Source organism: Pseudophryne corroboree, chromosome 1 (assembly GCF_028390025.1).
Source record: "Pseudophryne corroboree isolate aPseCor3 chromosome 1, aPseCor3.hap2, whole genome shotgun sequence".
Classification (NCBI taxonomy): domain Eukaryota; kingdom Metazoa; phylum Chordata; class Amphibia; order Anura; family Myobatrachidae; genus Pseudophryne; species Pseudophryne corroboree.
In genome coordinates, this window is record NC_086444.1 from 92161051 (window position 1) to 92173373 (window position 12323).

Consider the following 12323-nt stretch of genomic DNA (forward strand, 5'->3'; position numbering starts at 1 on the left):
AGCACCACCCAGCACTACTACCTATAGTAACACCTTACAGTGACACACATTACAGCACCACCCAGCACAACTACCTATAGTAACACCTTACAGTGACACACATTACAGCAACACCCAGCACTACTACCTATAACACACTACATCGACACCTAGGACCCAACACTACTACCTATAGTAACACCTTACAGTGACACACATTACAGCACCACCCAGCACAACTACCTATAGTAACACCTTACAGTGACACACATTACAGCACCACCCAGCACTACTACCTATAGTAACACCTTACAGTGACACACATTACAGCACCACCCAGCACTACTACCTATAGTAACACCTTACAGTGACACACATTACAGCACCACCCAGCACTACTACCTATTGTAACACCTTACAGTGACACACATTACAGCACCACCCAGCACAACTACCTATAGTAACACCTTACAGTGACACACATTACAGCACCACCCAGCACTACTACCTATAGTAACACCTTACAGTGACACACATTACAGCACCACCCAGCACTACTACCTATAGTAACACCTTACAGTGACACACATTACAGCACCACCCAGCACAACTACCTATAGTAACACCTTACAGTGACCCACATTACAGCACCACCCAGCACTACTACCTATAGTAACACCTTACAGTGACACACATTACAGCGCCACCCAGCACTACTACCTATAACACACTACATCGACACCTAGGACCCAACACTACTACCTATAGTAACACCTTACAGTGACACACATTACAGCACCACCCAGCACTACTACCTATAACAGCGGGCTGTGCAGTACTGGTCCCATGCAACAGGAAGAGGCCATGGTATACACCCGGAGTGATGTGGAGGAGCCAGGTCTCTGCAGCTTGTGTCCGGAGCTTGCTGGTGTCTGTGCAGCGCAGGTCCCATGCGGCATGAGAATGCCACGCACCATGGTATGCGCCCATAGGTCAGGAGGCTCGGCTGTGCTGCTGGAATGGTGTAGGCACTGGTGCTGAGGGCCAAGGAAGAATAGAGAGCGCCGGCCACATGTACTGCCAGCCCTGGGACAGCAGCGGAGAAGCTGCAGTTACCTCTGCCCCCTCCTTGGTGCCATATACGGGCAACAGACATCACCGGGCGCAGGTGGAAGCTGCGGTCAGGCTCCCATCAGGCGAGTCAGGGGAAGGGGGAGGTAGCTTTCCCTGACTGTGCACAGGCTGATACATGGATCCCGACGCCTGCTGCATCCAAGAGCGGAGGTGCGGCCTCTAGTGATCGGTGTATAGATGATGTGGGCGGGCGGAGGCGGGGCAGCCATGGAGAAGCTTGCAGGGCAGGCTATGATCCTCCTCATGATCCTCTTTAAGTGCTGCGGTGGCCGGGTAAGGTGCGCGGGAAGAGGCAGCACTGGTTCCGCCTTCAATTAGTAGTGACGGAATGCAGTTCTGGCCCACTTTAACCTCTGACACTAGCTATTGTGCACATGAATTGCAATGTATTACAGAGTACCCATAATACGCTAGCTATTGTGCGCATGACTTGCAGTGTATTACAGAGTACCCATAGGTGGTCATTCCGAGTTGTTCGCTCGCTAGCTGCTTTTAGCAGCATTGCACACGCTAGGCCGCCGCCCTCTGGGAGTGTATCTTAGGTTAGCAGATTAGCGATTGAAAGATTAGCAGAACTGCTACTAACATTTTTCAAGCAGTTTCTGAGTAGCTCCAGACCTACTCCTAGATTGCGATCAGCTCAGTCCGTTTAGTTCCTGGTTTGATGTCACAAACACGCCCTGCGTTCGGTCAGCCACTCCCCCGTTTTTCCAGACTCTCCTGCATTTTTGCCTCACACGCCTGCGTTTTTTAGCACACTCCTGGAAAACGCTCAGTTACCACCCAGAAACGCCCCTTTCCTGTCAATCACTCACCGATCAGCAGAGCGACTGAAAAGCGCTGCTCGAACAACAGCAAAACTGCTACGTTTTTAGTTAAATAACTAAGCGCATGCGCACTGCGTACCATGTGCATGCGCATTTAGCAACAGATCGCGGAGCATAGCGAAAATCGGCAACGAGCGAACAACTCGGAATGACCACCATAATGCGCTAGCTATTGTGCACATGGCTTGCAGTGTATTACAGAGTGCCCATAATACGCTAGCTATTGTGCGCATGACTTGCAGTGTATTACAGAGTATCCATAATACACTAGCTATTGTGCACATGACTTGCAGTGTATTACAGAGTACCCATAATACACTAGCTATTGTGCACATGACTTGCAGTGTATTACAGAGTATCTATAATACACTAGCTATTGTGCGCATGACTTGCAGTGTATTACAGAGTATCCATAATACACTAGCTATTGTGCACATGGCTTGCAGTGTATTACAGAGTGCCCATAATACACTAGCTATTGTGCACATGACTTGCAGTGCATTACAGAGTATCTATAATACACTAGCTATTGTGCGCATGACTTGCAGTGTATTACAGAGTATCCATAATACACTAGCTATTGTGCACATGACTTGCAGTGTATTACAGAGTGCCCATAATACACTAGCTATTGTGCACATGACTTGCAGTGCATTACAGAGTATCTATAATACACTAGCTATTGTGCGCATGACTTGCAGTGTATTACAGAGTATCCATAATACACTAGCTATTGTGCACATGGCTTGCAGTGTATTACAGAGTGCCCATAATACGCTAGCTATTGTGCACCTGAAGTGTTCTTTGTAACAGTAATATTTCTACAATATTGCAGCTGCAACTCCTGCTCCAAAGGTGAAGATTCCCAAATGCAAACCGTGGGAAAAGCTGGTGGATTCCCAGTGTGCCTGCAAAATGGCGTATGAATGCGGGTAATGTATATGTTTATATATCTATATATTGCATACAGTATATGCACTGGCTATGACAGTAGTCCCCAAACTTTTTTGAATCACAGCGCCCAAGAGTATCCGAATTTTTTTCATGCCACACCTACTGTAGGCCAAAAGTTTCTTATTGAGAACTTTAGAAAAAAAAAAATTAAATTAAGTTAATTGTGTTTAGATGTCATCCTTAAGTTTAATTGTGTGGTGTAGGACAGGATTCACTTGGCAGCCACTAGTACGGGTTTTCTCTACCATACTGACCATAAATGATTGGAATTGGTCCTGGACCACGAATCCAAGGAAAAAGTGTCCAGAGGCACCTCAGGGTGCCACGACACACAGCTTGAGAACCAATGGGCTATGGTATTGTTTTTTTCTCTGAAACTACTTTAATCTTTTGACTTTACCCAAGATTCCTTGATATTTGTTTTGGCTGTCATTAAAAATTGTTAGGTAAAATCATGTTATTTCATTTACAGTCGTTTACCGGCAATTTCTAATGAGTACATGAAAACTTTCAATGTTTGAATTTGTCATCAATATTGTGCTTAGGCTGTCTACACTTGGTGATAGAGCAGCAGCACAAACACGCAGAAGGGTAATATTAGAACAACTGCTACTGTACAACATCTATAGAATTCAATAGACATAAATAGAAGCCAGGTCCTTTTGTGCAAAACACAGAAATACAATGGTGGCAAAACACAAGATGACTGTATGATAGATAGATAGATAGATAGATAGATAGATAGATAGATAGATAGATAGATAGATAGATAGATAGATAGATAGATAGATAGATACAGGGCCGGTTCTAGCCCTTGTGGCGCCCCGGGCGGAAAATAGGGGCGTGGCTTTATACAGGGGCGTGGTCAGTTACGCCCCCTGTAGAGTTGTGCCTCCAGTAGCGCCATTTGTGCCCCCAGTAGCGCCATTTGTGTCCCCAGTAGCGCCGCTTAAAAAAAAAAAAAAGGATACTTACAATCCCTGCTTCCGAGTCCCGGCCGTTGCAGACCTCCTCCGCCGCCGCTCCTCTCGTCGGATCTATGGGAGAAACGTCATGACGTCTCTCCCATAGCACAGCATAGACACTAGAGGTCAATCATGACCCCTAGCGTCTGTGCCAGTCCCACAATGCTGTGCGGTGCGCGATGACGTCATCGCACAACGCACAGCAAAGGTCCTCTGCACGAAGGGAAACTAGACGGATAGCGTCTAGTTCCCTTCACTGCGGGGGGACCAGCGGGGGACACAGCGGCAGCGGGGGGCACAGTGGCGGATCTTGCCATGGTGCGGCGCCCTCCAGAAGGCGGCGCCCCGGGCAAAAGTCCTGCTTGCCCGTGGCAAGATCCGCTACTAGATAGATAGATAGATAGATAGATAGATAGATAGATAGATAGATAGAATATGAAATCCCGACTGCAGCATCCCAACACTTAAGATCCCCTAACCCTAACCCTTGGGGGGTGGGTGACTATGGCTAACCCTCTGAGAGTGTAAGCTATATCTAACCCTTGTGGGTGGCAGCTAAGGCTAACCACACCCCCTAGTGCCTAACCCTAACGCTCCGCCCCTGGGCCCTAACACAGTACACGTTCAGATGGTCGACACTGATTAGGTCAACCACTATTGGCCAACATTGACATGGTCGACATGGACAAATGGTCGACACGTGAAAAATGGTCGGTACCTGAAAATGGTCGACGCATGAAAAGGTCAACATGGCTTTTAAAAGAAAACTTTTTTCTTACTTTACTTTACCATCCACGTGGACCACGATTGGGAATAGTAACCTGTGCCGAGCGCAGCGAGGCACCTTGCCCGCAGCACGGCGAGCCATGCAAGGGGACGCGGTACACTAATTGGGGTTCTTGGTCATGTTCCGGAAAAAATTGCACCAAAAACAGTTAAAAAATCCATGTCAACCTTTTCATGTGTCGACCATTTTCATGTCTTGATCATTTGTCCATGTCGACCATGTCAATGTAGACCAATAGTGGTCGACCTAATGACTGTCGACCTTAACATTGTTGACCATTCATACCAGAACCCGCTAACACTAACCCTGAACCCCCGATACTCACCTTCGATATCCCGGCTGTCGGTGATCCAGCTCCGGTTTCCTGATTGGTGTCAGGATTCCGGCGCCAGTCGCACGACTGTCGGCACCCTGACAGCCGGGATATGATGCGCTCAGGAGGTGTGGCCAAATATTGAAGCATTAAAGTCCTGTTATGCTGCTGCTGCACATGTCCACTCTCAAACTACTGTATCCTTCCATATCTCACTTACGCAGTAGTGGAGTTTGAAAAAGCACAATGACTGCCCTTAGTACTGGAATACTCATGGGAGGTCATTCCGAGTTGTTCGCTCGCAAGGCGATTTTAGCAGAGTTGCTCACGCTAAGCCGCCGCCTACTGGGAGTGAATCTTAGCTTCTTAAAATTGCGAACGATGTATTCGCAATATTGCGATTACAAACTTCTTAGCAGTTTCAGAGTAGCTTCAGACTTACTCGGCATCTGCGATCAGTTCAGTGCTTGTCGTTCCTGGTTTGACGTCACAAACACACCCAGCGTTCGCCCAGACACTCCCCCGTTTCTCCAGCCACTCCCGTGTTTTTTCCGGAAACAGTAGCGTTTTTTCCCACACGCCCATAAAATGGCCTGTTTCCGCCCAGTAACACCCATTTCCTGTCAAAAGCCGTGAGTAAAAATACTACCTTCATAGCAAATTTACTTGGCGCAGTCGCAGTGCGAACATTGGCCCTCATTCCGAGTTGATCGGTCGCAAGGCGAATTTAGCAGAGTTACACACGCTAAGCCGCCGCCTACTGGGAGTGAATCTTAGCTTCTTAAAATTGCGACCGATGTATTCGCAATATTGCGATTACTAACTACTTAGCAGTTTCAGAGTAGCTCCAGACTTACTCTGCCTGTGCGATCATTTCAGTGCTTGTCGTTCCTGGTTGACGTCACAAACACACCCAGCGTTCGCCCAGGCACTCCCACCGTTTCTCCGGCCACTCCTGCGTTTTTTCCGGAAACGGTAGCGTTTTCAGCCACACGCCCCTGAAACGCCGTGTTTCCGCCCAGTAACACCCATTTCCTGTCAATCACATTACGATCGCCGGAGCGAAGAAAAAGCCGTGAGTAAAAATACTTTCTTCATAGTAAAGTTACTTGGCGCAGTCGCAGTGCGAACATTGCGCATGCGTACTAAGCGGATTTTCACTGCGATGCGATGAAAAATACCGAGCGAACAACTCGGAATGAGGGCCATTGCGCATGCGCACTAAGCAGAAAAACGCTGCGATGCGAAGAAATTTACCGAGCGAACGACTCGGAATGAGGGCCATGACCACACACTGATACATGATTGACAAAAAAAGAGTCAAATTATTTAAATAACATGATTGAACTTGTTTTTTATATAATGAATAATTAATGCTGGGAGGGGTTGCTGATTCCTGCAAATGAATCTAAAATCCCAAAAAATTATATTTATTTCTACAGTATATTTAAGGGCCATTTATTAAATGAGCTCAAAGACTTGAGGAGATGAAAGGAGAGCTTGATAATTATTTAATTTAATTTATGCAACAAAACATGATTGAAATGATTGAAATAAATTTGAATTTTTATAAACTCATTGATGATTACTGGAAATATGGAACTACAAAGGAGCTTCACCACAAACCACAGATGACAGAAGTCACACACAAGGGGCTAAGACAGACTGAAGGTGTTACCCTTTAAAAATAAATCAACTTCTTTATGATAAGATGATTATATAATTTAATTTGTCATGATAACATTATATAAAATTGACAAATCGTAGCTTCTTCTCCTTCAGTCTAGTACCATGTGCAGTATACTGTACTTCAGTGTGGTTTTTTAACTGATTCAAAACCGGACCAACTTATACAGTACAATTCTGTAAAAGAACTTGCTGGAGGGTGATCCAGATCTTATTGGTATTGCCAGTACACTCATAAATAAACTCAATTTTATCATTGACCAGAGCATTAATCGCAAGCCAAGTTAAGTTAATTGATTTGATTACTGTAATTAATTTTGTGAGCCAAGTATTAATTATTTATCAATTAAAATTATTAAAATGACCATTTTAGGGCAATGTTATGTGTTTAACACATTTCTGGTGCTAAGAGTGATTACACATCAAGCTTTCTAATAACATTGCAAGCATATCATATTGACAATTGTATTGTTAGGGATCCCCACAAGTTAGTGGTCTGGGGCCCCTACATTCCAGGCCTAGCCCATATTGTTATCCATAACTAAATAGTCTGATTTTACAGGTAGTAAAGTTACACACAGTGAGAGAGGGGGGATGTGGTCCGGACTATGGTGGTTGGGATACTGGCGCTCAAATTCCCTGCGCCAGAATCCTGACCTGCAACCAGAATGCCGGCGCCAGAATCCCAACATCACTTGTAATGCTGGTGCTGGAATCCCAACACCCGACGTCCCAACCGTAAGTGTGCCAGGGACTCCTAGGTTAAGGCTGCTGGGGGGAGGTTAGGTTTAGGCCCCACCGGGGAGGTTAAGGTTAGGTTGCAGGGAAGAAAGGGCTAGGGTTAGGCTGCGGGGAGGGGGAGTGTTAGGGTTAGGCTGCGTGGAAGGGAGGGTTAGAGTTAGGCTGCAGGGAGGGGAAGGGTTAGGGTTAGGCTGCGAGGAGGGGGAGGGTTTGGGTTAGGCTGTGGGAAGGGAGGGTTAGGGTTAGGCTGTGGGAGGGTTAGGGTTAGGCTGTGCCAGTGCCAGATTAAGGTCCACATGGGCCTAGAGCTGAAATTTATAATGGGCCTATTGTGTGTCGTGCAGTGGGTGTGATTAGCGCCACAGATAATTTCTTCCTACGTGGGCAGGTTTGTGTGGTGGAAACCTACAGCACTGTATTTCCTCCCTACACCACATCTCTTCATTATATCACTACTACTCTCCATCTCCGCACTACGGGACATATTTACTGTATCACAATCTGCATCCGAGATGTGGATGGGATGTGATAACTTCGACTGCAATAATTGAATACATTGCAAGTGTCACTATCCGGGTAATTAGACACTTATTTACCTTCTAAGTGCCTCCTGAGACTGTCCCTGCGCTCCAGGCCCTGCTTCCACCTGCGCTGTCTGCGTGAAGCATGCTGCATGGCATCTTCACAGTCTCCCCTCAGCGATCCCCGCAGTGCTGTCATGGCGACTAGTCAGCATGTTCCTCCTGATCAAGTGGATGGCGTCACCTGTCCTCCGCGGCCTCCGTCGCCATTACTGCAGGTTTCCACATGCTGACACAAACAGACTTTCCCTCCAGAACCAAACATGGGCGCAGCCATGTTTGGTCTCATCACATGATTCTCCATAGCTTATCCGCTGCACTCTGGACTCTCCCTGATTGCTCAGCCAATACCTGCTTCCCAGCTGGTATAAATATCCTGCATCTAGACTGCCTAATCGTCAGTGCTTTGGTTGTCTATCCCAGTGTTAGATGTCTCTCCTGTCTGTGGATGTTTCAGCTTGCTGCCTTCAGGTATTCCAGCTCCTGTGACCTTGCTCCACTTAAAGAGACCTGCACCAGTTTCCACCCTGTGGTACTGCCTGACTCCAGCAGTGTTCCTACATTGCTCTCTGTGATCTGCAGTGATTCTCACCGGCTTCCAGCCCTGAGAGTTGTTCTAGCATTGCTTCCAGCTTCCAGCGGTGTTCCAGTATCACTACCAGCTCTCATCGGTATACCTACATCGCCCTCTGTGATCTCCAGTGATACCTCACTGGCTTCCAGCTCTCAGTGGTGTTCCAGTATCGCTTCCAGCTTCCAGCGGTGTTCCTGTATCACTTCCAGCTCTCAGCGGTGTTCCAGTATCGTTTAAAGCTCTCGGCGGTGTTTCAGCATCGCTTCCGTTCACCATCGGTGCCCTCACCATCGAACTCTGTCTACATTGAGTTCCACTGCACCTTTACCACCTGGCCGGTTCTATCCGGCAACCTCGGCAGTTCTTCAGAGCTCGCCTCTACCTGTGCAATATTACCAACACCAGCTTCCAGTGTGCCATCTGCTGGTCTGTTCCTGTATGTTCATCTATACAATGGATAGCTGTTGGCCTAAACGGACTTACCATCGCTAGGTATTGCAAGGACTATTCCATATTGTGTTCTCAGCATTGCCACAGTAACCTCCTACCACTGTGCCTTAGGAACTGTACCGTCTTCTGTAATCTGCACATCCTTGCCGTTGAGTATATAATTTCTCTGAACTGCCGAAGTGTATATGAACTGTGTGCTTAATAAACAAGCTTTGATTTTACTCAAGTTGTCTTGGTCACACCTTTGGGCATCGGTGCTAAGGTTCCCTGCATGTCCAAGAACCCTATTCTACCTCCCAGGCTTAAGTACACATCAGCCCCTATGCCTGAGGCTTCCCCAGGTCAGCCTCAGCCCTCAGGTGTGACAGTAAGCACTGACAAAATGAATCCAACCAGAGAATAAGCCCAGGTGACCAGCCTGGTACAACAGCTTGCAGCCCGTCTGAAACATCAAGAGGCTGCACAGGGTCAAGTGATTTGCTGTCTCCAGGACCTCTCCACCCGGCAGGATGGAATTCAATCAACCCTCCATGGTTAAGGGTCGTCCAGTGTACCGACTTCAGTACAACAGGTGGTAACCCCACCCACCATTCCCGTGTCTGTACCTCGACTCCATTTGCTGACACCAGCTAAGTTTGATGGTTCCTCTAAAGCCTGTTGGGGTTTCCTGAATCAATGTGAAATACATTTCGAGCTACAGCCTGGCAATTTCCCTACAAATCGCACCAAGGTTGCCTACATTATCTCTCTCCTCAGTGGCACCACCCTGGACTGGGCATCACCTTTGTGGGAGAAATCCAGTGTACTGCTTTCTTCATACACGGACTTCGTGGCAACCTTCAGGCGCATCTTCGACGAGCATGGGCGAGTGACGTCTGCCTCTTCCGACCTTCTTTGGCTGTGCCAGGGAACATGAACAGGTGGCCAATACTTGGTGCAATTCCAGATTCCAGCATCTGAACTCTCCTGGAATGACGGCACTCTCTATGCAGCTTTTTGGCACGGGTTATCCGAACGGATTAAAGATGAGCTAGCTACTAGAGACTTACCTCAAAAGTTAGATGAGCTCATATCTCTCAGCACGAAGGTTGATCTCCGATTCCACGAAAGGGCGGCTGAGCGAGGAAGGTCCACACTTCCTAAGACCTCTGCCATTATTCCTCCTCATCAGCCATCTCCACCTAAGGATGAGCCCATGCAGATTAACCGTTCTCGTCTGTAGCCTGCAGAGAGTAGAAGACATCTGTCCGAACACCTGTGTCTTGTCCTAAGTGTCAGGGAAACTCCAAATCCTAGCCAGTCAAGGAGAGGGATGGCTAGGAGTGATGAACTCCTCTCCATCTCCATGTGATTGTACTCTTCCTGTATCTCTTCAAGTGTCTCAGCATTTCAGGAATCTCATTGCTCTTCTGGATTCTGGAGCGGCCTGGGAACTTTGTTACTGTGGAATTCGTTAAACGGTGGTCCCTACCCACCGGGAGACTTTCGTCCTCTGTGTGCCTGACTGCCGTGGATGGCAGTAAGATTTCTGATGCAGTTATTAACTTCAAGACCCTGCCTATCCATCTGAAGGTAGGAGCTCTTCGCTCCGAACTGATATCATTTCTAGTTATTCCAAAGGCTACGCCTTCTGTAGTTCTGGGCCTTCAATGACTCTGGGGTAAATTTACTAAGATGGGAGTTCTATTTAAGATGAGATGTTGCCAATAGCAACCAATCAGATTCTTCTTCTCATTTATCTAGCACCTTCCAGAAGATAATAGCTGGAATCTGATTGGTTGCTATGGGCAACATCCCATCTTAAATAGAACTCCCATCTTAGTAAATTTACCCCTCTGTTTTCATAATCCTCAGATTGACTGGAAGACTACAAAAATCCTGGCATGGAGTCCTTCCTGTTTTGGTACCTGTCTTCAAAAGGTCCTTCCAGCTCGAAGTTCCACTTCCAAGTTTCCAGATGTTCCGCCTCCTCAGTACCAAGAATTTACGGATGTCTTCAGTAAGTCCTCCGCGGATATTCTTCCTCCTCATAGGGAGTGGGTGTTACGTTCCTGGTGCTCAGAACAAGACAGATGTTGCGTAGTGAGTCCAGAGCACCAGAACGTGACGCTGAAATAAGGTGTTGTATGGAAATAGCCCCTAGCAGCCTACCTCCATTGTTTTACCCGTGTGGTCAGTTCACGCCTGCGTGACTATGGTTTCTTGGGCCCACGGCAGCCGCGTTTGAAAGGCGGGTTAGGTCTGCCCAACTCCGATGCCCCCAGGTCTTAGAGTGAGACAAGGCGTGAACCGAGACAGGATAATAACAAGGGGACCTCTAACTAAAGCAAACAGAAGGCTAGGGGCTACTAACAACCCTAAAACTAAATACATGTGCGGCACGCCGCCAAAGGAAAAGAACAACAAAGGAAATGCTGTCCACACGCCGACACTATACTGTTGTGTACCGGCGGTGACAGCGTATGCAGAACCCTCTGCAAAACACCAGTAACAGATATAACCAAGGAATACAGCGGCCTAGGCCGACGGACGCGGCAAAGCCGCTACTCGCCGGAACTGGTACAAATACTGGCAAACGGACAGGAACCCCCAATGTAGCAGACACAGGCTCACAGAACCGGAGGACAGGCAGGATCCCAAACGACAGACCGGTGGACACCAAGAAGCCAGATACTCGATCAGACACAGACAAAGCCACAGGACTTCTGGACAGGAATGCTTCACGGCAGGACACTGGATCAGACACTGGTTTAGACACTGGTTTAGACACTGGATCAGACACTGGATCAGACACTGGAACAGACACTGGAACAGACACTGGAACAGACACCGGAACAAGGCTGGAAGCAGCTAGACAGAAGCTGCTAGACAGAAGCTCAGAAACTCAGGAACTGGCAGGAACTAGCTCAGAACTATCACCGGCGTCTGTGTATTGCACTGAGCCAGAATATAACAGAGAGCCCTAATTAATTATGTTGTGCAGCTGCCCTGCTGCACAACTGACAGGTGCAATTAACAGACAGGTGAGGCTGAACACAAGGGAACAAGCTGCAATTACACAGACTCACCACCGGCAGCAAACAAGAGTCTTCTAAACCAGAGCAACGGGAAATCCTGGCCTGCAAGAGAACTATAAAATACATAAATGGAAAACAAGAATGAACCACTACCTGTGGTTCATAACAGTGGGATTGTCCTATAGATCTCATCCCAGGGAAGACTCCTCCTCGGGGACGCACCTACCCTCTGTCACTTCCGGAGACCCACACCATGGAGGAATATATTAAAGAAAACCTTGAAAAAGGTTTTATCCGGCCTTCCTCTTCTCCAGC

At 47.6% G+C, this 12323-nt stretch overlaps 1 protein-coding gene across 1 annotated transcript in view; it reads left to right on the forward strand.

Annotated features, from left to right (window-relative positions):
• Positions 1–12323, forward strand: part of C7 (complement C7) — a 217261-nt gene that overhangs the window by 165395 nt on the left and 39543 nt on the right. The window contains exon 16 of the mRNA XM_063961404.1: positions 2776–2872. Within this exon, the coding sequence (XP_063817474.1) occupies positions 2776–2872 (97 nt within the window). The remainder of the gene's footprint in view (positions 1–2775; positions 2873–12323) is intronic.